At 40.4% G+C, this 23,120-nt stretch overlaps 3 protein-coding genes across 3 annotated transcripts in view; 2 read left to right on the top strand and 1 right to left on the bottom strand.

Moving 5' to 3' along the window:
• Positions 1-1,189: 1,189 nt before the first annotated feature.
• ints7 (integrator complex subunit 7) lies at positions 1,190-11,121 on the bottom strand. The gene is made up of 20 exons (XM_067572404.1): positions 10,918-11,121; positions 10,627-10,756; positions 9,589-9,735; positions 9,295-9,432; positions 9,124-9,170; positions 8,822-9,021; positions 8,492-8,614; positions 8,282-8,399; positions 7,985-8,119; positions 7,750-7,847; positions 7,081-7,320; positions 6,698-6,835; positions 6,155-6,361; positions 5,697-5,891; positions 5,235-5,338; positions 5,060-5,128; positions 4,464-4,596; positions 3,928-4,026; positions 3,209-3,394; positions 1,190-1,604 (listed from the first exon to the last, which is right to left on the bottom strand). The coding sequence occupies exons 1-20, from the start codon at positions 11,009-11,011 to the stop codon at positions 1,323-1,325; spliced, it is 2,883 nt and encodes a 960-aa protein (XP_067428505.1). The 5' UTR covers positions 11,012-11,121; the 3' UTR covers positions 1,190-1,322.
• Positions 11,122-12,783: 1,662 nt separating this feature from the next.
• On the top strand, positions 12,784-20,472 carry dtl (denticleless E3 ubiquitin protein ligase homolog (Drosophila)). The gene is made up of 15 exons (XM_067572816.1): positions 12,784-12,994; positions 14,254-14,391; positions 14,493-14,585; positions 14,680-14,741; positions 14,952-15,072; positions 15,402-15,467; positions 15,634-15,749; positions 15,850-15,923; positions 16,036-16,142; positions 16,235-16,339; positions 16,849-16,961; positions 17,048-17,137; positions 17,414-17,534; positions 17,761-18,410; positions 18,894-20,472. Exons 1-15 carry the CDS (start codon positions 12,943-12,945, stop codon positions 18,957-18,959), a joined length of 1,974 nt encoding a protein of 657 aa, XP_067428917.1. The 5' UTR covers positions 12,784-12,942; the 3' UTR covers positions 18,960-20,472.
• Positions 20,473-20,720: 248 nt separating this feature from the next.
• Positions 20,721-23,120, top strand: part of ppp2r5a (protein phosphatase 2, regulatory subunit B', alpha isoform) — a 46,983-nt gene continuing 44,583 nt past the window's right edge. The window contains exon 1 of the mRNA XM_067573305.1: positions 20,721-21,824. Within this exon, the coding sequence (XP_067429406.1) occupies positions 21,677-21,824 (148 nt within the window). The 5' untranslated portion in view covers positions 20,721-21,676. The remainder of the gene's footprint in view (positions 21,825-23,120) is intronic.

Genomic DNA, 23,120 nt, shown 5'->3' on the forward strand with positions numbered 1-23,120 from the left:
TGCACACTGTACGTTCAGCCTCATTTTTCATTTTGAAAACCAAAAGCGGAAGTTTAATATTCATTTGCCTCCCACTTGACGCTCCTGCGCTCACTTGACGCCAGTTCAGTGCGCAGAATCTCTGTCAAGTGCTGATGCTTTCATTACCTGTGATGGAGAGACAGTTTTCCTAATTTTGTGACTAAATCGTATGACTTCATCCTGAATCATCCCGACTGCGGTGACAACGAGTTAATTTCAGATTACATCAGCGCTGTGGGCGCGTGAGTTCACTGTTAAAATAGATGGACTTACTTTTCTTTTTAAATCAGAAACTAGGAGGACGTGGGGACTATTTAAGAATCCTTGCAAGTCTGTTAAAACTATGAAACAGTGGAGCTAAGGTGTCTCAAATGTTGGTTACAATAACACCAGAAGCAGGAGATTGCAGGTCAGTAACATAATGTTATATACAAATGTTGGAATAAACACAAATCAATCTAATCGAAATGTGTAAATGCTGACTGATAAACGTTGCGATTTGGATTCATGCATCTGGAATCGACATTAGATTTTTACTGCTCCCCAGACAATGATGTTCAATGCATGACTGTAGTCTGCTCCCTGGTGGCCCTTTCTGTTATTGCACTTTATGTAGAATAGATGCCACAGTAAACCCAAGGGCACTCAACACTAAATCATCCCTGAAGATTTCTGCATGAAATATTATTGGATTCAGAATATGGTCAGGGAATTATGAGCAAGTTTCCTTCACCTTCAGGTCATGTATGAGTCCAATAATGTGGGGACGGTAAAGGACAGGTTCACAATATGTAGAGTCTGTCTTAAAACAAGAGTCAGGTACCCAAATGAACATTGAAACAGGTTTTTCTTGCTATAATCTTTCCTCCTGTTCATACTGACCATTAGAAGATCCCTTCATAATGCACTTACAATGTATGAAATCCACAAGCCTCCTTCTGTGCAAACATGTACACAAAAGTTTATCTGAAGCTAATATGAAGCCTCAGCTGTCCGAACTAGTCAAATCAAGTAGATATTTTTCCATTGACAGAAGGAATGATTACAGCAAGAAAAACCTGTTTCGCTGTTCATATGGGCACCTGTGAACCTATCCTTTAATATACATTCAGGTGTCCTTTAAACTCAATCAACAATATTTTGGATTGACTACACTGAGCGCTCAGAATAAAATTAAATCTGGTCTTTTAATCGTTGAAAAAAATATTTACATACAGAATACAGTTTCTACAAGACAAAACAGATCAAGCACACAAGCTAAAAAAGGTGTTTTTGATGGTAAAGCATCCAGAGCACATTTACTAGAAGCGAGCGTATGCACTCCTCTGCGGAGCAGGCTGGGCTCCACCTTGCTGCAGCTGGTGTCGGAGCTGCTGGGAATAAGGATCCTCCAGGGACTTGACTGAAACCATCGTCTTGGGCCCGGTCTTCCATTCGATGCCACTCTCGTCCACCACCGAGGCCTCCACGGTGACGGTATGAGTGCCCAGGATGGAGAAATTCAGCAAGAACTGGGTGCTGAAGTAGTCGTTGTGGGGTTCTACCCGCTGCTCGATCTCGTTAGTTTTAGTGTCAAGTGGGATCTGAAAGGTTTAAAATATGGGAAAAGAAGAAAAATATGCGGAGGTTAGAACGCAGCCACAATTCCTCACCAAGAACAGCAGCAAAAGGGAGTATAAAGGTTAAGAGTTTGTGTGCTCTGTGATGTAGCTGTGCTTTAACTGCTTCTTTAGAGAGCAGAGTAAACTTTATTGTCCCCGACGGGAAATTTGTCTTGGGCACAGTGCTACAGTCCATTGCTTCACATAAAAAACATCACAAAAACATAAGAAGCGTTTGACACGATGCTCGACAGCTGCTTCACATAAAAACATCTTAAAAAACACAAAAGAAACATTTGTCTATACATTTCACATTGACAACATGACGGCTTAAAAAGAAACTGTAAGAGTTATAGTGCAAAAGTGCTAAGTGCTAAAGTGCTTGTGTATTTATTGCAGGTTGCTCTATTACACTAAGATTTAGCATTAGAGTTTAGCAGCTTGATGGAGGCTGGAACAAACAATCACTTCCAGTGGTTTGATTTGCACTTTGGCACATGGAGTTTTCTTCCTAATGGCAGAGGTTTGTATTCAGAGGAGAGGGGATGGTGAGGGTCCGCAGTGATCTTTGTTGCTTGTTTTACTACTGTCTGCTCATTCAGGCTCTGTGTAGGCTCATATTCTTTCTTCCCCGTTACCTTCATAGCCCTTTTGTGCATGCTGGCAGGCCTGCTTTTCAGTTGCACTGTTGCCAAACCCTGCTGTATTTCCATATGTAATGACGCTCTCTAGGATTGCTGGGTATAACATCAGCATGATCTGGCTGCTCATTCGATACAGCCTCGATCACCTTAGAAAGGAAAGTCTCTCCTGAAGTCTACTGCGCACGTTATTAATGTGTGTTTTCCAGTAAAGACGGTTGTCTATGTGGACACTTAAGTATTTATACAAGGTCACCTGAATGATTATCTAGTTTTTGATGACCACTGGCTCATGGTCAGTCACTCGCCTCAAGTCAAAGACCATCTCCTGTGTTTTGGTGACATTTAGAATAAGATGGGTGGGTGTCGCACCACTTGATGAAGGAGTCTGTCTCATTGTGGTACACAGAGGGGTCCATGTCCTTGTGGAGAAGGCTCAAAATCACAGTATCATCAGCGAATTTTATAATATAATTATTGGGCTGTACTTTCCTGCAGTCATTAGTGTACAATGTAAAGACCTTGTGGGATGTCTGTATTGCTGTGTTTGGTCTCTGACTGTCCCATTGACCTTCGCTTGCTGTGTCCTATTATTTAAAAAAGAATAAAACCGTCTAATCAGTTTAGTGTTCACACTCATGTCCTTCAGCTTCTCTAAAAGCAGGTAGGGTTGCACAGTATTAAACGCTGAACTAAAAAAAAAAATCAATAAATAAAATTCGAGCGTAGGCTTTTGTTTGCTCATGGTGCTTGGAGATAAAGTGCAAAATGCTGAGGACGGTGTCTTCAGTGCTGCACTCATGCTTATAAACAAATTGGCATGTATCCAACATTATACATTACATACATGTGTTAAGAATACCTGATTTGAGCTTCAATAAATGGAACAAACAGTAATATACTCAAAGTATAATAAGAATTCAGGAGAAATGTAGATGAAGATACCTTGTAGTCAGGCCCTGACTTGCTCTGGAGAACAGAAGTGACATTGAGACAGACGGACTGGATCTTCCTGAAGAGTCCCGGGCTTGAACCGTGCTGCACCACTCCTTCTACCTTGAGAGTCAGCTGCTGGGTGTTCTGCACTGGGATTGGCTCACTTGGTGTTCGTGGGGATGGAGAAAGAGCCAGCTGAAAAAAAAACAAGACATAACCTGGATCAGCCTTAAGAGTTAAAGACAGAATATCCTCTAAAAGACTGTTTCACACGAATTATCACTGTCAATCAGGCACCACACTTCCCTATTTGCAGCTGTATTGTGCAACTGTAAGACTGACATTTGAATGCATGTATATTTTATTTCTACATTTTTTGCACTGTCCTCATGTGAGTTGCCTTGACAACAACCTATCTGTGTAGTGTGCATGGTGTTGAAGTGATTCTGACAAAATGCAGCATGTACACTCATTTCATCTGAATGTAAATATATGAAAACCTATACACAGGTGAAATCTCAACTGCGCTACTTTTATTTACAGTATCTGATGACAAGACGAACACACATGAAACCAAACCCTCATACATTATTCGGAAGCAGATAGCGAGTAAGGGTCGAGCTCTCTTTTACTCTTCATGTTTCAGATTCTATTTGGCATCTGGGATTGTGAGATTGTGAGGGGCGTCTTTTATGCTGTGCTTTTCTATTTAAAGTAAAATTAGTTACCTTAATGCTGGTTGACTGGAGCTTTTGGAAGAAATATCTCTGGAAAGACAGCGGTACCTTCAGCAGAGCTATGACAGCATCACAGAGACAACCTGTATGCTGAAGAACAATAACAGCAAACAACAGATTCACATTATAGGCAATTTGCTGCTGTTAATTTCCATTTTTTCTTAATTTTTTCTTTATTTAACCATGTAAAACTCTCATTGAGATTAAAATATCTTCTTTAAGAGACCTGTCCTGCCTGAAGGTAGCATTAATATACAACATAAACATGCTAAGATAACACACATTTTAAAAGAGTATAGAACATATCCAGGTAGATGCATAAACACGTTTGAGTTTCCATTTAAAATAAAGTAAAAACAATGTAAAAGCAAATATAAGTGCAGCAGTAGAATAAGCTTAACTTAAATACACCACATACTGTATATAATACTAGATACCAGCAGAGCATTTGTCACAACCATCACACTTTGCAAATCTGGACACCTGCAGCTAAATTGTTCCCTGGGTGTTCTAAATATTAATCATACCAAGTGTGAAACAGGGGGGTGTTTCTTGGTGAGGCCCTCCACTTCTTCCAGCACTCTGTTAAAGACTGACATCATCCGTCGCTCATATTCGCTCTCGGTCTGAACCGACCCAAGGGTGCCGTACTCCTGAAAACTAGATAACAGAAACGGAGAGACAATCAGTTTGAGTCAAACGTCTGTCAGGAGAATTCCTTCAGGGGATGTGAATTATAGTAGAGCACTCAATAAAAAACCCCAAGTACAAGGTTCAGTGAAAAAGCTTTTCATTAAATTAAATAAGCATGCATTTATTTTCATTACAGTGTCGTGTGCATCAAGTGTGCAGATTACGAAAAGCTACATCCATACATTGTGCAGCAGCCGGTCACAGCATGCAGATAAACTAAGTTGACATTTTCCCAAATATTTTTCAAACAGTCTGCCACATAATCTGCCTTTTCTAAAATGTCACGCAAGTGAAAACGCAAGAAAATTAATTTATTTACTTTATATACTACAGCAAATTTCTCTGAAGTTTGGAATTGAAACACCAAACAAATTCACAAAAAAAAAAATCGCATTGTTCCACCTTTTTACACTCCAAGAACCGCTCTCACCTGGCTGCCTGCGGGTCCAGTATCAGAGCCTCTATCACATGGGAGACAAGCAAACAGCTCTGTTGTTGTCTTAACGGACAGTTAAAGGGAAATATGTTACAGCAGAGAACACATTGATTGATAATTGTCAAAAAGGCTACGATTGTGATGTCGCTGTGGTATGTTTAAAGGATACAGCTCCACGTTACGGAGGGTAGCGTAGTCAGCGTCAAACGATGATTGGTGTAAATCGGCGTAGCGAGCAGCTAGACTTCTGAACTCATCCATGCATACCTTCATCTGAAAATAAAAAAGATATACAGAAGTGAATTCAGGATTTACCACTTTAGGAGCACATTTGTTCTTCCACATTTATTCACAAATACTGCTAGACAGTACAAGTTAAGTCTGTGCAGGTCATTTTTTTAAAGAAAAAAATACTAATTACTCTCATTTCCCCACATAAATTTGGGGTCCTGATTAAAAATATGTGTATATTATTCCCTTAACTACTGTTTCAATGTAAATGCACACAAAAGGCTATTTCATCTACACCATATGCACACATTACAGTCTGGGAAAACAAAACCCATCTCCTGCAGGCCGGCTGTCCAGCACAGACCTCTTCCCTGAACTTCCAACTCTATTAATGTTTTACCTGCATGGAGATGCGGCCACACCGCTGCAGTTCATTGCCTGAGGTGAGGGCGATGCTGGTGGCAATGGCGGGAGGAGGGCTGGTCTTCAGGCTGTTGCAGGTACAAATGAGCTGTGACAGGGCTTGCAGGGTGTCGATCCGCAGCTTAATGAACTCGCACTGGAACGTGAGTGGGCTCAGAGGAGTGCTGGCGGCCTGGAGGGAGGGATTAATAAGATAACTGTGGATAAAGACTACAGTTAAATAGTTACGCAGGTCTGTGTTGAGTAACAACAAGATACAGTCAAGTATTAGGTGTGTTAATCCATTAACAGCCTTGGCCTCTGTGGAATCAGCTCCACTACAAAGACTCTGGAGACTGAGCATCAACAGCTTTAAGCATCTGTCACTGGTGAAGGAGGAGAAACTGTGTTGTTAATGTTTTTTGACAAGCAAAAGATGGCCGGCAGTTAACTGACTGTGAGGGAGGCGATGCCCTTTTGGTAGGAGCGCAGGGCCTCTGCGATGGCACTCATGGCTCCGCTGTAGTCTCCGTCCTCTACGTGGCTCAGACACTGCTCGGCCTGGGAGAACTCCTTCAGGCTGTTCAGCCAGAAGTAGAAGTGCTCCGATGCCACACGGGTCCGCAGACTCTGGTACAGCTCGCTGGAGAACTCGTGACATCCCTGTGGATTAATGATGCACGTTTTATGATCCCGTTTCAGGTGTTGGAGGGCTGCTTGTGACACCCTTTGATTCAAATAAAGCAATGTTTCTGCACTGGTGCACCTTCTAACAACAGACATAGGTCTATATGAGGATAGTAAAGACTGTCAGGGTTTAAATAGAGAATAAAACTTAATATCTACACACACTCATCAGCAGGCTATCAAAAGATTGTAACCAATGTGTATCAAGTGGTTTGACCCTTCACACATATATTATACGATACTGCAAACTGCTATTTGATCAATATCTGATGAGTAAAGTAATACTGATCTTGTCCAAGCAGGTGAGATTACCATGCGTGAAGCTTGCCGTGCGATGCGGTACACCGTCCAACCATTAGCAACATTCTCCAGCTGCTGTTTGATGACAGTCTTCACTTCAGCTGACAGAGACGACTGGCTGGCAACAAAAATCACTGTTGCCAAGGAAACCTGCAGGAATCACAGTAGAGGGTGAAGAAATCAGAGCGTGCAAGAAGACAAGAACACTATTTTCAGAAAACAGGTTTACACATCCATGATGAGCTCTCACTAGAAAATGAATTTCACAGGATTACAACTTCATTGTAATTTAAATGCTGTTTGGGGTCTCATGTGCCTGTTCTTAAAAACATAAAAATAAGTGTTGTGAGTTGTCTGTGTAGAAGCTGATGTCTGGCTCGTGCACAATCTCTCACCAGAAGCTCTTGCTGCTTGTCAGTGGAGGAGTGACTGGCTACTCTGTAGAGGTCCACCAGATCTCCCAGCATGCCGTCGCCCAACACCGGCATGTGGGTGGCGATGGCTGCCAGAGCGTGGCACATGAGAACGCGAGAGGAGTCGCAGGATAAGTGGAGCTGGCCGAGCAGGAATTCTACAGCTGATTGGCTGAGGTGTTGTCGACTTTTCAGCAGCTTGACCAATGAGGTGAGGGCCGTCTAGAAAGCAGAGGGTTGACACATTAAAAAAAAAAAAAAAAAAAAAAATAGAGAGCTGGGTATTACTAAGACCCAATAATGTTGGTTGATATTAAAACATCCTCCTGGAAATCAATCATCATTACATTTATTGACAGGAGATGGTTGGCAGTGGAGTTAAATGTTTGAGGCAGAGTATGTTTGTATTATTGTCAGTGTTAGATAAAGATATGACAGTTCAGCTTTACTGAGCAATGCTCCTGAAATAATTTGGCCCTCTTTGGTTGACATTTGTCTGGCCTCAAATAAAAACACTGTAAGACATCCTAAGTGTGTCACACTGAGCAGATTTTTTTTTCTGTTGGTACTAATAGAAGACTGAGTTTTAATCAATTCCTGATGTTCCCATCGAACCTATTTTTTCTGTCTCGTGGTCATATCTTGTCTTACTTTGAGCGTGGCCTGGGCAGTAGGGCTGCTGTCTTGACTGCAAAGCATCAGAAGGGACTCCACCCCCAAAACTGTGTCCTGCTCCAACTGTACAATATCTGAGGAAGAGAAATACACACAGCAGCACTTTAGCCTTGACACGCAAGAGCAAACATCAGTGAGGTGAATGTAAGAAAGAAAGCACTGAAGAGTAACAGGCATTGGAAGAGTGCTTAACCCAGCCCATGTCACCAACCTTTTTCTGAATAGGAAATGGCGATGTTGGTGAGCACTATGATTCCATGGGCAGCCACCGCCAGGTTACTGTGGTAACAGCATTCTTGTGCTAGTTTAACCAGGTCAGTGAGACGGGGGGGAACTGAAGCGCTACCTGAGAGGGATGTTTGAGAGGAATACAGATCAGTTCAGAGTTACTCACTAGACAAATAACAGCATTAGAAACATGACTCTAAAATAAAATGATTACATACAAACACATGCGCAGTGTGACATGAATGTCTTTGTCAGAGACCGATTTCAAAGTGAGCGTTACCTGTGATATTATGAAAATACTGCTTGATTGCGATTGTTCCAGAAAGGGTGGAGAGTACAGCCAACATCCCCAGCTTCAAACTGCTGTAAGGGCTGGTTAACGCACACTCACAGAGGGTCTGCAAGGAAAAAACACAATCACGTTACCTTCAGCTTTCACACCAACATGAAGAAAATCCTGCAGTGCAACGGTCAGCATTTGAAGCTCTACCTGAGTGTTTTCTCTGATCCACAGATGAGGAGCCTTTTTAGCCAGGAGCTTTAAGTCATTTATCGCCAGTCTCTTGACAGCTTTTCTCGGGTCGTCTTTCAGGTATTGAAGGAGGAGCTGCAACTATAAAGGATAAGGAATCAAATAAAAAGTCAGTCATTTAGATTTTTTTTAGATAAGACAGAGTAAACCTTAATAATAGCAACAGTGCCTGCTCTTTAACAGACAAATGCTTAAGACATACATTTCTAAGTCCCTTGTCAAGACAAAAGAATTACAGTAGACAATAAATAATATCAAGGTACCACACTAATACTGGCATGGTCCTACCTGTTTGGGTATATCGATAAGGGAAGAGGCAGCCAGCTGGGTGAAGGTGTGCAGGGTGACGATGACCATGGGGGTGGAGGGGTAAGAGTTGACCAGGTGCTGTAGAAGCTCTCTGCTGCTGGATGCCAAGCTAGCATCATGGTGCATGTGCTGCAGCATGGGGATCAACTTCAGCTTCAGTTCCACTGGAGTGTCTAAACCTGGAGTGCACCAAGAGAAATATTTGAATAGTGGTTTGTAATATGCATTTAAAATTAATGGCTCGAATTTCTTCTCTCAGTGCACAATTCTTAAGATTTTACCTTGAATCATCTCACTGACTTTGTTGCAAATTCCAGCTGCAAAGTCTCTGAAAATAGGAAACAGCAATGAAAATATAATTGCACCAAAAGCAACCAAAGCTAATGTAAAACAGCATCCCAGACACTGTGAACCCTGCAGCTAATCTTAAGCAACGCTGTGTGTTTCCTTACTTTGACTGTGCAGAGAAGCTTGCAGCAGCAAATATAGCAGCCTCCACTTCCACATTGTCATGAGAGTCCAGACTCTGGCGAATACTGTGGTGGGCATTCTTCCTCTCTGGGATGATGGAGGCCAAACTACCAAGCATCCTGAACAAAAGGAACACAGAAACTGAATGGGAAGAATGGCAAGCATGTATCACTCATGTATTCTGGGACTGTACAGTAGTGCAGGGTTATGGCATGTCTCAAGTCCTGTGTCAAACCAGCATAATGTGCAACTTTGTTCCGTTTACATATTATTACCTCAGAGTGATGGCTCTGGCCACTGGGTCATTGCTATGTATGACGGAGAACACCCTTTTAACAAATTCATCCACATTGAGGATCTTTTCCAGATGTTTCTCACTCTGTTGAGTCACTTTCAGCACACAGAGCCGTAGGAAGTTGTTCCTGAAATCAAAGAGACACACGTTTATGAACAAAGAAGTCTGTGACACAGTGAAACCAGTTTAATTGAAGTGATACTACTCACACACCATAGACATGCTATTAATGGTTACTTCCTGTTAATGAACTCATTTTTAATTCTATTAAATGTTTAGAATATTGCTTATCATGAGTTACCAGAGCACCAAATCTATTCAAATTTCTGAATGATCAACAGTCAAAAAAAAAACATTAATAAAGTAATCCATTAATAATTATGAGATGCCCAAAAGCAAGCAGCTGTTACTTGATATCTCATTAGATTCAACTTTATTGTAATTGAACAAGAAGGAGACGCAGTTGACATCTAACAAGTTCTATTTAGGCATAAAGTGCTGATGTACAGGATATAAATTACTAAGAGCAACTTACAATATATATAAAAGATAGATTTACAGATATACACTTGTGCAGCGATGCCGTATGTGCAGTATATAAAGTGACGTTGTGGTAATTAAATAATTAACTCAATATGCACTCAGTTGTCAGTTTATTAGACACACCTAACTAAAAGTAGCCCAATACACCAGTCCTGAGATAAATGCTGCCCTTATGAAGGAGATAATGTTCAGTTTTTGTTGAAAGTGTTCTACAGAGGTGTTGATTCAACTTTATAATGATTTTGGAGGCTGTAGTTAGTGGTGCTGTTGAATTATATTCCATATTATTGAAAGGTGTGTCTAATATTTAGTCCAACCTGGTGCAGACTGCGATTTAATGAAAGGCTTTTGTAATAAGCTTTTACAAAAGATTGCATTAGCTTTAGCTAGATGTACATCATAAACAGGCAAATAAATGTTTGATTAAAACTATCATCAAAATTGGACAAAACAGAGAGTTATAAAGCATGCATACCCAAGTCTGAAGATGTCTGCGAGTTTCAGAAACGCAGAGTTGATGAGGATGGGGAAAGGATACTTCTGAAAAAGTTTGGGGAAGAGCACCACAGCTTCACATTGTTCTCCGAGCTTCCCCGACCGCAATCCTGGAATTAAAGCAACTTAACTGGTCACAACAAAGCAGGGACTCCTCGTTTAGTCATTACATTGAGCACAACCGACACATGGAGAAGACACAAAACACAAGATCAGGCTGCAACCCAAGAAAGAGCTCTATGCTAACGAGTTAGCGAGCTAGCTGGCTCACCTTTGTCCAGCTCCATAAGAGCCGAATTGGCGTCGAGTTCTTGTTCGCCATAACAAGCCTCTGACAAGAATGAACGTGCAGTTGAAAGCGACATTATTCTTTAGTTTTTTCACTAAATACTTCTTGACGGCACCCATAAGCCGTTAGCATGTCACTGTTCAGGTGGCGAATACACAATACACTTTTCTTCCTAGGATGGCAAGGTGATGACCCGCCCAACTCTGCCTCTGATTGGTGTACTCTGATATTCTTACCCTATCCCTAACCGATTATACTGCTCATGCCTGAACCCCAACCAACGAAGACAGCGAGTAGTAGCCAATCAGAGGCAGAGTAGCGCGGGTTATTCCGTTGCCATCCTAGTAAAAAGAAAATGTGCAAAATAAAGGTTACAGCAATAGTACTTCCGGTATACAGTTTAAGTTTTCACAATATAACGCTTGTAACGTGTGAGTCATTGATTAAGTTTTACTTTCTGAAAATCACACTTTTTTACGGAAATATTTTTAGGTAAACTTCAATCTAAATGTGTACATATTTTCAGTGGTGAAAAATAACAAAACGCATTTACTGAAGTATTTATTGAATTGGAGTTCTTGTACTTTACTTGAATATTTCCATTTAATGCTACTTTATACTTTTACTCAACATTTCAGAGGGAAATATTCAACCTTTTGCTCCACGACATTAATTTTACAGCAAGTTATTTGTTACCTTTAATATTAAGATTTTTTGTATGAAACATCTGTTTATATATGATGTATATTTATAAATTAAACTACACAAAAACATATGAAGTGGTTAAAATGAGATCCACCATTACCAATACAACAGTAAGTGCTGTTTACATTTTAATGCATCAGTAATAATGGTCCAATAATATAACAATAATAATATTAACTATATTGTGATGTCTGATGAATGTTGTGACATTGTTTGACCGATGGATGTGTGCTGTTTTTAGTCTGTGCGTATTCATGATTTTGTGCATCATGAATTTTACAAGATTTTATTCTAATTTTAGGTTGCCCCTTTAACATCTGGCCTGGAGCAACAGAGAAAATGAATAAAAGTTAGCCATTTAATCTAACTGTGGCTCATTTACAGTTTTTCTGTTGATAAATGAGTATTGTTCCTGTCAAATAAAATAATAATAATTAGGGCCAAATGATACGGACAAAATCCAATATCACAATCTTTTTGACCAAATATCAATATTGTGACAATATTGCAGGGATGACTTGATGCTTTCACAAAATATTTACACAATGAACTTTTTGGTAAATAATCATCAGTAATGTGGACAATGACTAAGTGGGTAAAGGCAAATAATAGTCTGGTAAGTTCAGAAACTTACACCACTTCATGTACAATGTTAACCACGGAAAAGACAACACTTACGCTATATCATGGTATTATGATATCCAAAATCTAAGATGATATCTAGTCTCATATTATGATATCAATATAATATTGCCCAGCCCTAATAATAATAATAATAATAATAATAATAATAATAATAATAATAATAATAATAATAATAATAATAATAATAAAACACTGACGGGGCCATGCTGCATAATATATTTGATGCATAAGGTATTTTGTACTTTTATTGTATTTGGAATGGATGATTTTCCTTGTAATGAAGAAGTTTTATTATGTGGTATTACTACTTTCATTTAATGATCTGAATACATCTTTCTTCACCGCATATTTGTAAGTTTATGTGGAGTTATCAGTATGGTTATTTTACTGAGCCATTTCAAAGACGGTCGTTTATTTTTGAAAGAACGGATCTTCAGAGAGCGGGCGGCGGCACAAAGAACCCGGATGCGGAAGCGGCTGTTTCAACCAATGGTAGGGTGTGACGTAAGTTTAGCGGGGGATTCAGTCCTTGTGTTTGCAAGATCTGTTCGCGGGAAAGACAAACTGCAGCAACACGGGAAAAGGCCAACGATCTAACAAACTTATCAGTATTATAAAGAAACTATATTCCAGATCGTCTTCTACTAGAGTGTAGGGATGCTTTTCCGCTCAGTTGTTGACAGACGAGTCGGCAGACGAAGGCAGAACGGTGAGAAAATGAATGTTTTCTGAATATCGGGGGGATCTTCGGATACTGGGTGTGCTCTGAGGGTTGTTGTGCTATCTACACAGTTTCAACGTTGCCATTTTAACTTACAAGATAACTTTGGCTAGTTTAACATCGTGCATGATAGTTAACCTAACTTACATGTTTTATGTTTACAGTTTAGTGGTGGATCTTTGTCATTTCTGTTGCCATGGCGGTTATAGTTTATAACGTCCGAGAAGAGCACAAATGTACGTTAGTTTACGTTAATAAAACGTGTTGTATCTCACCAAGTTTGGTGGTTAATGGCAATGGTGGAAAGTAACTAAGTACAATTACTCACATAACTGCAAAATTTTGAGGTACTTGTATTTTACTTGAGTATTTCCATATGATATTTCTACTCCACTTCATTTATTTGTCACACTGGATAATATAACAAGCTTTTAAAGTACAACACATTGTTAAGGATAAAACCGACGGTTTCTTGTCGGGGTCACATTTCAGATGTCTATGAGTTGTTAACAGCTCCACCAAATAGTGAGTTTTCCCTCTAAACTTCTCACATGGTTTCATTTCCTTAAAAGTTCAAATGATCCAATATTTCACCAAAAATCAGAGATAAGAGAAAAAGTACAAAAACTGAAAACAGATTTGTGTGTCAGAACTTTCTTCTTTCCTCTCCCATTAATCATCTCACGGCCCCTCAGATTTATCTGGTGACCTTTTGGAACCACTGGACTAAACTAGCTAACTTCATATAAAGTAGTTGAAACTAGCTCCACCTCCAGCAGCTACAACAGTAACATGCTGTTCTAACACTGATGCTTCAGTATTAATAACCTAATGATGTCATATATAATAATATATCAGTCAGAGGGATCAAACCACTACTTTTACTGCAATACTTTAATTACAACAAGCTGATAATACTTATGCACTTTTACTAAAGTAGGATTTTTCATGCAGGACTTTTACTTGTAATGGAGTATTTTTACCTCGCTGTATTGGTACTTTTACTTAAGTAAAGGATCTGAGTGCTTCTTCCACCTCTGGTTAATGGTCAACCTAAACACTCATATGAATCCTCTACCATCAGTATTTATAACGTGAAGTACCTAAAAAGACACTCATTGGGCATCAGATATATGTAATAGAGTAATTAGTATAAATTTGCAGCTAAACGCAGAGTAAAATCACAAAATGGAAATATTTAAGTGTAAGTACAGTGTCTGACTAACTGTACCTCCATTTCTCTTCAGCCCTTCCTGCAGATCCTTGGCCCAAATACCCTCTAAGCTCTCTGCTAGCAGGCTACCAGTGTGTTCGCCATGATGAGCACATCTCCTATGGGAACTTGGGTGAATCTGTGCCACCGTTTGGACTCTCTTTCTCTTCTGGTAACCTGCCTGCTTTTCATCAGCAGATGATACATATCAGATATGGAGGGGGGGCTGTTGTCATTTAATTAACTAATCCCTCTTCTTCTGTCTTTCTTCAGCGAGGGACATGCAGAATGTCCTTGCAGTAGCTAATGAAGAAGGCATTGTTAGGATCTACAACACAGAGAGCCGTGAAAACCCACTACTTAAAGGTATGTGTTGAGACTCCTTCCCCCTTCCCCCCCGACAAATAGCCTCCTCATCACCTGGAAATATCAGCAGCTAATGGTGTGCGAACATTTTCAGAATGGCTGGCTCATGAGAATGCTGTCTTTGACGTAGCATGGGTACCAGGGGAGTCTCAGCTGGTAAGTAAAAAAAAACAAATTAATTTCATATTTTCAGTCCACATTTAAATACTTGATTTAAATCCTGTTGATTTGTGTGTAATTGCATCGATCTGACTGACATTCGATGTTTATTCATTCACGTTTTCAGGTTTTATTTTGTTTTACTCCTCTTTGTGTATTCTTTTTAGCCTTTTCTAATACATTTTATTGGTTGTGTGTCATCCTCAGGTGACTGCTGCAGGTGACCAGATGGCCAGGTTGTGGGATGTGAAGTCAGGGGAGATGTTGGGCGGCTTTAAGGGCCACCTCTGCAGCCTTAAATCTGTTGCATTCGCACCACAGGAGAAAGGTATAGTACTGTGTACATACCGACCAAATACTCTATATACTGTTGCGGGAAATTATGTTCTGTGTAACATGAAAAAAAACACTGTTTGATGTTTAAATTGGTTGCAGCTATTAATTTGAATTTTTACTACTGGTATTGCTCTAAGTAAAGACTCAAACATATGCCAAGAAGGACACGCTATTGGATTTGATGGAAAACTGTATTTTTTTAGTATTAACTGTAGATTAAGTGCATGCATGACATGGAAAACTGGCTTACAAGTTTGAATTTTTCATTCAAATGTAATATGGATCCCTTTAACAAAGCTTTGTTTGTCCTCTATTTAACAGCTGTGTTCTCTACTGGAGCCAGAGATGGAAATATTATGGTCTGGGACACCAGGTGCAGCAAAAAAGGTATCATTAAGAGATTTCAGTTTCAGGTTATGGTATTGCTCTAAGTAAAGAGCATTTATTTTTGTGAGTTTTCTTAGACCCAAACATAATTTGTAAAAATGAATATGAAATAATTAGATTGCTCATATATTTGATAATTTTTTTCTTATACTTATCTTCCTCCCAGATGGTTTCTACAGACAGGTGAAACGGATCAATGGTGCTCACAACAAAGCAGAGACGAACCCCTTGTCTAAAACAAGGAAGAGGCGGCCCGGCGTACGTGGTTTGGCTCCCAGTGTGGTGAGTTTACTTAACCACGGACCCTGTTTAATGAAACAAAGTGACATTTAAAGACCAGAGCGGTTCAGAATGTAGGCTGATTCATCTTTTGTTTTTGCAGGACACCCAGCAGAGTGTCACAGTGGTTTTGTTTCGAGATGAGCACACCCTCATCTCTTCTGGGGCTGTGGATGGGTAAGAAACATCACTGATACTTGTTTTTAATATGCAGCCATATGAAATGACTATCAGTGGAAACATGCATGGTCATATTGATTGTTGGTTTTTTTTTTTCCCTTCCAACCAGAGTAATCAAGATGTGGGATCTGAGGAAGAACTACGCTGTACACCGTCAGGATCCGGTCCCACTGCAGACCTATCCATACCCGGGTTCTTCTATGCGCATGCGACTGGGTGAGTTCTGTACTATAATGAGCATCATGTTGACCTGAAATCACAAGCAAATAACCATGAATAAGCTGAATTTTATTTTGCTTGTGTTGCAGGTTATTCCGGTCTTGTCCTGGACTCCTCAAGATCCAACGTCATGTCCAACTGCACTGACGACTGCATCTACATGTTCAATGTCAGTGGAATAAAAACAACACCAGGTAAAGAACGGCTCCACTCAGACCACATGTTTTATTGGTTTTTCCAGTTCATCTGTAAACTTATTACCACTGCATATCACTAGATGGGGCTGCAAACTAATCTCCTTTGCTTTCACTATCATGACGAGCAGACGGTAAAGCAAGAGGGCACTGTTTGATACATGGAAAATGTAGAGAGTCGAGGGCTTTGTGTGTTTGTACGAACCCCTTTTAATACCTTAAGTCATAGTTTTGAATATGCTCAAATCCTGTTGGATGTGAACCCCTAACTGGACTATGAACCAACACTGAATCAGCTGGTTAATATGCAAGCAAGGCAGCCATTTTGAAAATCATTAAAACACATTTCAGTGCAAAGTAGGTACTTGCAGTGTATGCTCATTTTTGTCAGTAACTGGAGTACTGACTAGATCACTGAATGTATAGGAGAAATGAATGAAATGAAAGTTGAGTCTCTCTGAGACACCAACACTCACCTCATTAATATTACTGTTTGTTTTCCTCCACAGTGGCAGTTTTCAGTGGTCACCAAAACTCCTCGTTCTACATCAAGTCCACGATTAGCCCAGATGACCAGTTCTTGGCCAGTGGTTCAAGTGACAATCACACATACATCTGGAAGGTACATCCTCAATGTGACAGGGAATTGTTTTGTTGTTAGGATGATCGAGATGGCATACTCACCCTCCATCTATTCCTCCATTTCAGATCTCTGATCCGAAACATCCTCCAATGATGCTTCAAGGCCACAATGAGGAAGTGACATCGGTTGCATGGTGCCCAAATGATTTCACTAAGGTGAGACGACAATCTTGCATGCTACTTTGTGTAGTGTGGTGTTTTTTTGGGGGGGTTTTTTGTGGTTTTTTTAAGGAACCTATGAAGAACACTTGAGTGTTTTAAACATTCACAAACCAGGTTTTCTAGCAGCACAATTTCCATCTTGCTTCCTTTATGCAAAACCTACAATTAGTATAGAGGGTTTTTGTGTTTCACTAGTGTGAGACTGAGCTGTTTTAATAGCTCCAGAGGATGGATTTAGGCCTTGTATAATCCCCACTGCTCTCATGGCAGATTGCTTCCTGTTCTGATGACCACACTGTGCGGATCTGGCGGCTTCACCGGGAAATGGATGGAATACAGTCTTCAGTGGGAGAGGCTAATCTTGTAGGCTGGGCACATCCTAAGTCTCCAAGTAAGTATTTCAACTACTGTCTGTGTAAACTACCATGCAACCATATGAACAGTAATTATTTATTGCCACAACAAACTAACTTTTCTGGTGTCTATGTGCTATGTTAGCATGTAAAATATGGAAGTGCCGTGTTATGAATCACTGCTGTCCTGCCCTTGATTGCAAAATGTGTCAAAGTATTTGTGGTGTCACGCCTGATCTAAAGAGGACTTGTGCTCTTTTTAAGACCCTTCAAGCCAAGCTGAGACAACCCCTGCCAAGAACCAGAGGACAGAGAGTCTTGGAGGACTGGCCTCACCCCAGCTAGCTGCCTGTGCGCCCAGCGGGGCCGCCTTGCCTCTACCCTCCAGCACCACTTCACCCGTCCATTCTCAGGACGCCAAAGCCACCCCTGTTCGCCAGAGAACACCGTGTTCCATCAAACAGTGGTTGTCCCCCAGCCATGGATCTCCAAGTCAGGTCAGCCCCCAGCTGCGTAGGGTACTAAGCCCTTGTCCCCAGAGCCCGGTGAGCACCAGCACCTCTCCCACAGAGCGACGGGCCAAACGCAGGCTGGAGACCGGTGAAGGTTCATCTGCTAGCTGCGAGGACGCAGAGCAGTGCGACTGTGTTACAGAACTCTACCCCGTGGCCAAGAAAAGCCGGGCCCTGTCCGGTATCTGCTGCCCTGCTCAGGAGAGCTGGGTACAAACAAACTGTCACACAGAGGACAAACAAGTCTCATTAAGACAGATTGGCAAGGAGAACTGCTCTCCCAGAGCAACAGACTGGTTGTCAGCGATGGGTCAGAAAATGAAGAAAGGTCATGGAAGCTCTAGTACTCCCCGAAGCCCCAGTTCCTCAAAGAAACAGGAAGGCAAGACACCAGCTTCCCCGGTAAGCACAGAAATCTCAGGTTCAAAAGTGAATGTGTTTTATTTTTAAGCAACTTCTACCTTATCTCTGTAGATTTAATGATCTTCTTTCATGTCCTGTAGTCTGCTGTTCTCTTGTCAGCATGAAAATGTGTTTGACATACTGTAGCTCTCAGATCATAAGAGACAGACACATTGAAGTTCTTTAAGGAGAAGTGCTTTCTTAATGCACAGTGAACCACTGCACTTATTTAATAGTAGTGTAACTCATTTCTTTTGGCTTTGTGTTGTTATTAACACCTTCCTTCACTTTCAGTTGCTTGGAATGTTGCCAGTCAAGAAATTAAAGCTCAGTGTCTTGTATCTTCATCATTGGAGAAAAATATTTTGACTGACATGTCCCCTCTTATCAATGCTAATGTTCACATGCTTGGAACTTTTTTTTACCTTCAAGATGATTATTGGAGTTGACCTTTTTTTTTTTTTTTTTAATCTTGTTTTTCAGACCATCCGCTCACCACAGAACATGAAGAAAATCTCCACATATTTCACAAGAAGGCCCATGGAGTGACCTACTTGAGCTAATCTGATGTTTTGTGCTTCTGTTAAAAATGCTATATTTTTATTTTATTGGCAATTTTTAACAGGAACCAAGAGATACATGCATCTAAGACAACTAACCTATGTCTAGATTACATGATTACGTGACCCTGAGCTGCATACAGAATGACAAAACAGTCATTTGGAATATTTGATGCTGCAGTTTTCACATTATGAGAGGCTGCCTTTTATTTTAATTGGGTCATAGGTTTTGCCGTTGCCTCCTACACAGATTTCTGGTGCTGTGCACAATCTCTGGATGAGAAATCAAGTTGGATGTTGCAGAGTAAATCTTTCATTTTACTCAAACCAAACCACTTTAAGAGATGCAATAGAGTTAAACACAACAGCCCACATTTGATGAAGCTGTTAAAGAGGTAAACCAAATATTTATCTCCTAGTGCAGACAAAAATCTTTGTCCACAAGTGTGGAAATATTTAATTCTGCTAAAAAAACATCCACATCTTAGAGCCTTTTTATGAATTTCACTCAATTTTATTATGAAAGCTGGTCAAAGATCAGCTCTGTAACATTATGTAAGCAAACCGTTTCTGTCTTCATCGTTTTGTGGGTTGTTTCATGTGTGGATTTTTTTTTTTCTTGAACAAATACTTCAGTTGTTTATATGTACAAAATAACCAATGATTGTTGCTTGGTTTGTTTGTATTTAATTGATGCAATTATACTGTGGTTAGAATTTATTAAATTGAAAATAGTTTTCAAAGTCTGTGCCATGTTCTTAGTTGCATATTTTCAGTGTCATCCATGTGTTTGTCATTACCAGTGCTCAGTGGTGAGACACAAGTGACAGTGATGAGCTCAATATCTTTTAGAAATAGAATAAAGTTCGGTTTTCTATTGGTTTATTTCATTTTATGTATATGGAACTGCTAAAAATGATAAATAATTAAAGGATAGGTTTACAATTTTCCAAGTCTGTCTTCAAACAACAATCAGGAGCCCAAATGAACAATGAAACAGGTTTTTCTTGCTGTAATCATTCCTCCTGTTCATACTGATCATTAGACGATTCCTTCATAGTGTGCTTACAATGTAAGTGATGGGGGACAAAATCCACAAGCCTCTTTCTGTGCAAAAATGTATTTAAAAGTTTACCTGAAGCTAATATGACGCTTCAGCCGTCAAAATGAGTCAAATCAAGTGGATATCTTTCAACGTTTGTCTTTTTAGAGCCTCTTTTTCCCTCTTTTTGTTACTATACTTCCACCGCAGCTCAACAGGGAAACACTGTCTGAGAAAACACAAAGAGGGAATATGATGCTTAAAAGACTGTAAATGTGGCAGATATCCACTTGATATGACTAACCCAGGCTGCTGAGGCCTCATATAAGCTTCAGAAAAACTTTTAAATGCACAAAATGACTGTGAAGACACGCTGTGGATTTTGGCCCTCGTCATTTGACGGGGATCTTTTTAATAGCCAGTATGAACAGGAGGAATGATCACAGCGAGGAAAACCGCTTTTCAAGAAAGACTTGAAAAATGGTGAACCTATCCTTTAACTGCTGTAACTTTCTGATAATAAACTACAGCTTTCACTGCTGCCACTCCTCATTCAACTGTACAACGTCACGTATTTGTTTTCACATGTCACATGTTCAGGGAACCGCGCTCTTTACGATTTGATTGGTTTAAAAAGTTTTCAGGTTTGTAATTCTCCGCTTGTGATTGGTCGTTAGAGGTGTCTGTTAATGACGTAGACCTGTCAGGCTCTGCTGTCCACCGAACAGTCAAGCGGACAGACGTCGACGGAGCGGCGGTACTGGGAGTGTTTTATGGCACAGCTGCCTACTCAGCACGACGTTAGATGTGTTGAATGTAAAAATACCGCGTCGTTTTAGAGGTCGGGAGAACGTACGCACTGCTGTACATTCAGCGAGGAATGTAGCTAAGACAAAGTCACTCGGCTAACTTTTAAGTGCTAAACAGCCGTCGAGCAAAATTGAACTTCATCGATCGCGGATAGTTCGTCTGAAAATACACTCAGCGGAAGTCAAACTGGGATTAAAACCAGTGCTTGGACTTGGACTTTTTACAAAGAACTACCGAAATGCATGGGGCAACTATCTTTTCTAACTTTTATTTCTCCACGGTGGTGAAAACGGTTGTGTCGTAGTGGCATACATTAGCTAATTTTAGCACGCTAGCTAGGAGCATTTAGCTGCCAGCCCAACAGTAAGTTACAGCAGTTTGCTACTAACTGTCTGAAGGACTTTACATCTCATTCAACTTTGTTATGACAATGTCGTTCCTACGTTTTGCAACAGGTAGACCTTTTGCAAGCACGACGACGCAGCAAAAAACATCAGAAATTTAGAAACTTCGCCGATATTTGTTGTATGTTGGTGACTCCAGGTTGTACTGCGGGCAATGACATGAGTTGTAGTTTGGCTTTTTGGTTCGTGTTTTGAAGATTGTTCCCGTGTTTCTGAAAACAAAGTCACCCTAATGATGCAGTGTTTGGAAACCGTCTAACCCCCGCTACCGACCGACCATGTTGGATCATACAGAATAACACCAGAGTCGGAGAGGAGACGAGCTTCAAGTCGCGCAGTTTGCTTCATATTTTTGTGCTCATGCGAACAGTAGGAACACACAAGGAAACATTTCTTTTGGCCTAGGGATACAATCGCTTGTCTGAAGTCTTCGTCAGTTTATGCATCAAAATGTCGGCCATCTCTGCATCCGAGAAAGTGGACGGGTTTACGAGAAAGTCCATGAGGAAGGCCCAGAAACAGAGAAAATCCCAAGGCTCGTCTCAGTATCGCACACAGAGCGCTCCAGTTGAGCTTTCACCGCTGCCGCAACTCAAAGGTAAGAGGATGATGGAGTCCGCCGCTATTAGGCTGTTATTCATGACTAGTGTGTTATGTCCACTGCCAGATCATTCTGTATACAGCCTTTTAGCAGAGATGCAGCATCATAAAATCAAGTGACAATTTGTGCAAAACATTTCTACAGTTTATATACAATACAGGCCCACTTTGTTTAAACTTGCTGGATAGGGAAACACAGTGGCACCTCTCCAACCATTACTTTCTAAATTATATGCTTGGTTTCCTCTACACAAGCAGCTTGGAGGAGTTGACTTGGGGGGGAAAAAGTGCATTACACCAGTCTTGTTTTCTTACCACAAAGTTGTGTTAACAACTGTTCATCTTTTCTTGCATAACTGTTGCTTTGTGCTTTCTTCCAAGTTAGAAGTTGTTTCACTGAAACTTAATTGGAGCAGTTGAGGCTCAATTGACATGCACAGGCACATTCAGAGAGTGATGTTGAAGAAGGGGTTAAGTGGGATTTATGCTTCCACTTCAAGGAGTTGTGGAGGCGCCATATCATTCAGAGCTCCATATATCCTCTAGAGGTGTTTCTGGAGCTGATAAGCGCCTCCACAAAGACTAGACTTTTGATTGGTCAGATTGTATTTTCTCACATATCTTTATGGTGTTAGGGGTTGTTGATAGTGAAGACAATATTGAGAAAGTTGAAGGCTCACTAATCACCTGTTCTCAAAGGCATGACAGATTTAGATTTTGTTATCTAGCAAAGCTATCTACATTGAAAACATATGCTAAATTATAAAACAAGTGGTTCACTGGTACAGATAAATAAATAAGCATAAATCTGGTTTAACATATGCCCATTTATTCCCATATTATATCCAAATAATCCCAGCAAGTCTGAGAATTTGAACTTGTAACTTCCAGGTCACAAGCCTGATTCTCCAAAACATTAGGATACCGAATCAAACTTATAACTCTACAGCTGAATTCTGCAAAACACTTCACACAACTCAAAGGTACCTTGTAAGTAAGTGTCACTATGCCACAACTGAGAAAATGAGAACTACCTGTTGCATTTGATTTGTTAGTTTTTGTAGTTTGATGTCTTTAGGGGCTCATCTGTAGCCTGTAGTGTTGTGTGTGTCCTTGTCATTGTGTAATGAGTGTATGTCAGTGGCAACTAGCTATCATCGCTGAAGAAACTACCTCCGAGTCATGTTTAAGAGAATAGAGGACGGCAAAAATGCATTAAGTGAAATGTGAGACTGTGGGAAAATATGGGTGGCCAGTATCAAACCTTGGAGTGTCTGTTATTAGTCGATGCAGA

This window comes from Thunnus thynnus, chromosome 18 (assembly GCF_963924715.1).
Source record: "Thunnus thynnus chromosome 18, fThuThy2.1, whole genome shotgun sequence".
NCBI lineage: Eukaryota > Metazoa > Chordata > Actinopteri > Scombriformes > Scombridae > Thunnus > Thunnus thynnus.

Excerpts from the sequence above, each read along its gene's own strand:
- ints7 (XM_067572404.1), bottom strand. The coding sequence starts at position 11,011 with ATGTCGCTTTCAACTGCACGTTCATTCTTGTCAGAGGCTTGTTATGGC. Across the intron at positions 5,339-5,696 it reads GTGGCCGCATCTCCATGCAG|ATGAAGGTATGCATGGATGA; the intron begins GTAAAACATTAA and ends TTTTATTTTCAG. Across the intron at positions 1,605-3,208 it reads AGTCAGGGCCTGACTACAAG|ATCCCACTTGACACTAAAAC; the intron begins GTATCTTCATCT and ends TAAACCTTTCAG.
- dtl (XM_067572816.1), top strand. The coding sequence starts at position 12,943 with ATGCTTTTCCGCTCAGTTGTTGACAGACGAGTCGGCAGACGAAGGCAG. Across the intron at positions 16,340-16,848 it reads TGGAATAAAAACAACACCAG|TGGCAGTTTTCAGTGGTCAC; the intron begins GTAAAGAACGGC and ends TTTCCTCCACAG. Across the intron at positions 17,138-17,413 it reads GCCCAAATGATTTCACTAAG|ATTGCTTCCTGTTCTGATGA; the intron begins GTGAGACGACAA and ends CTCTCATGGCAG.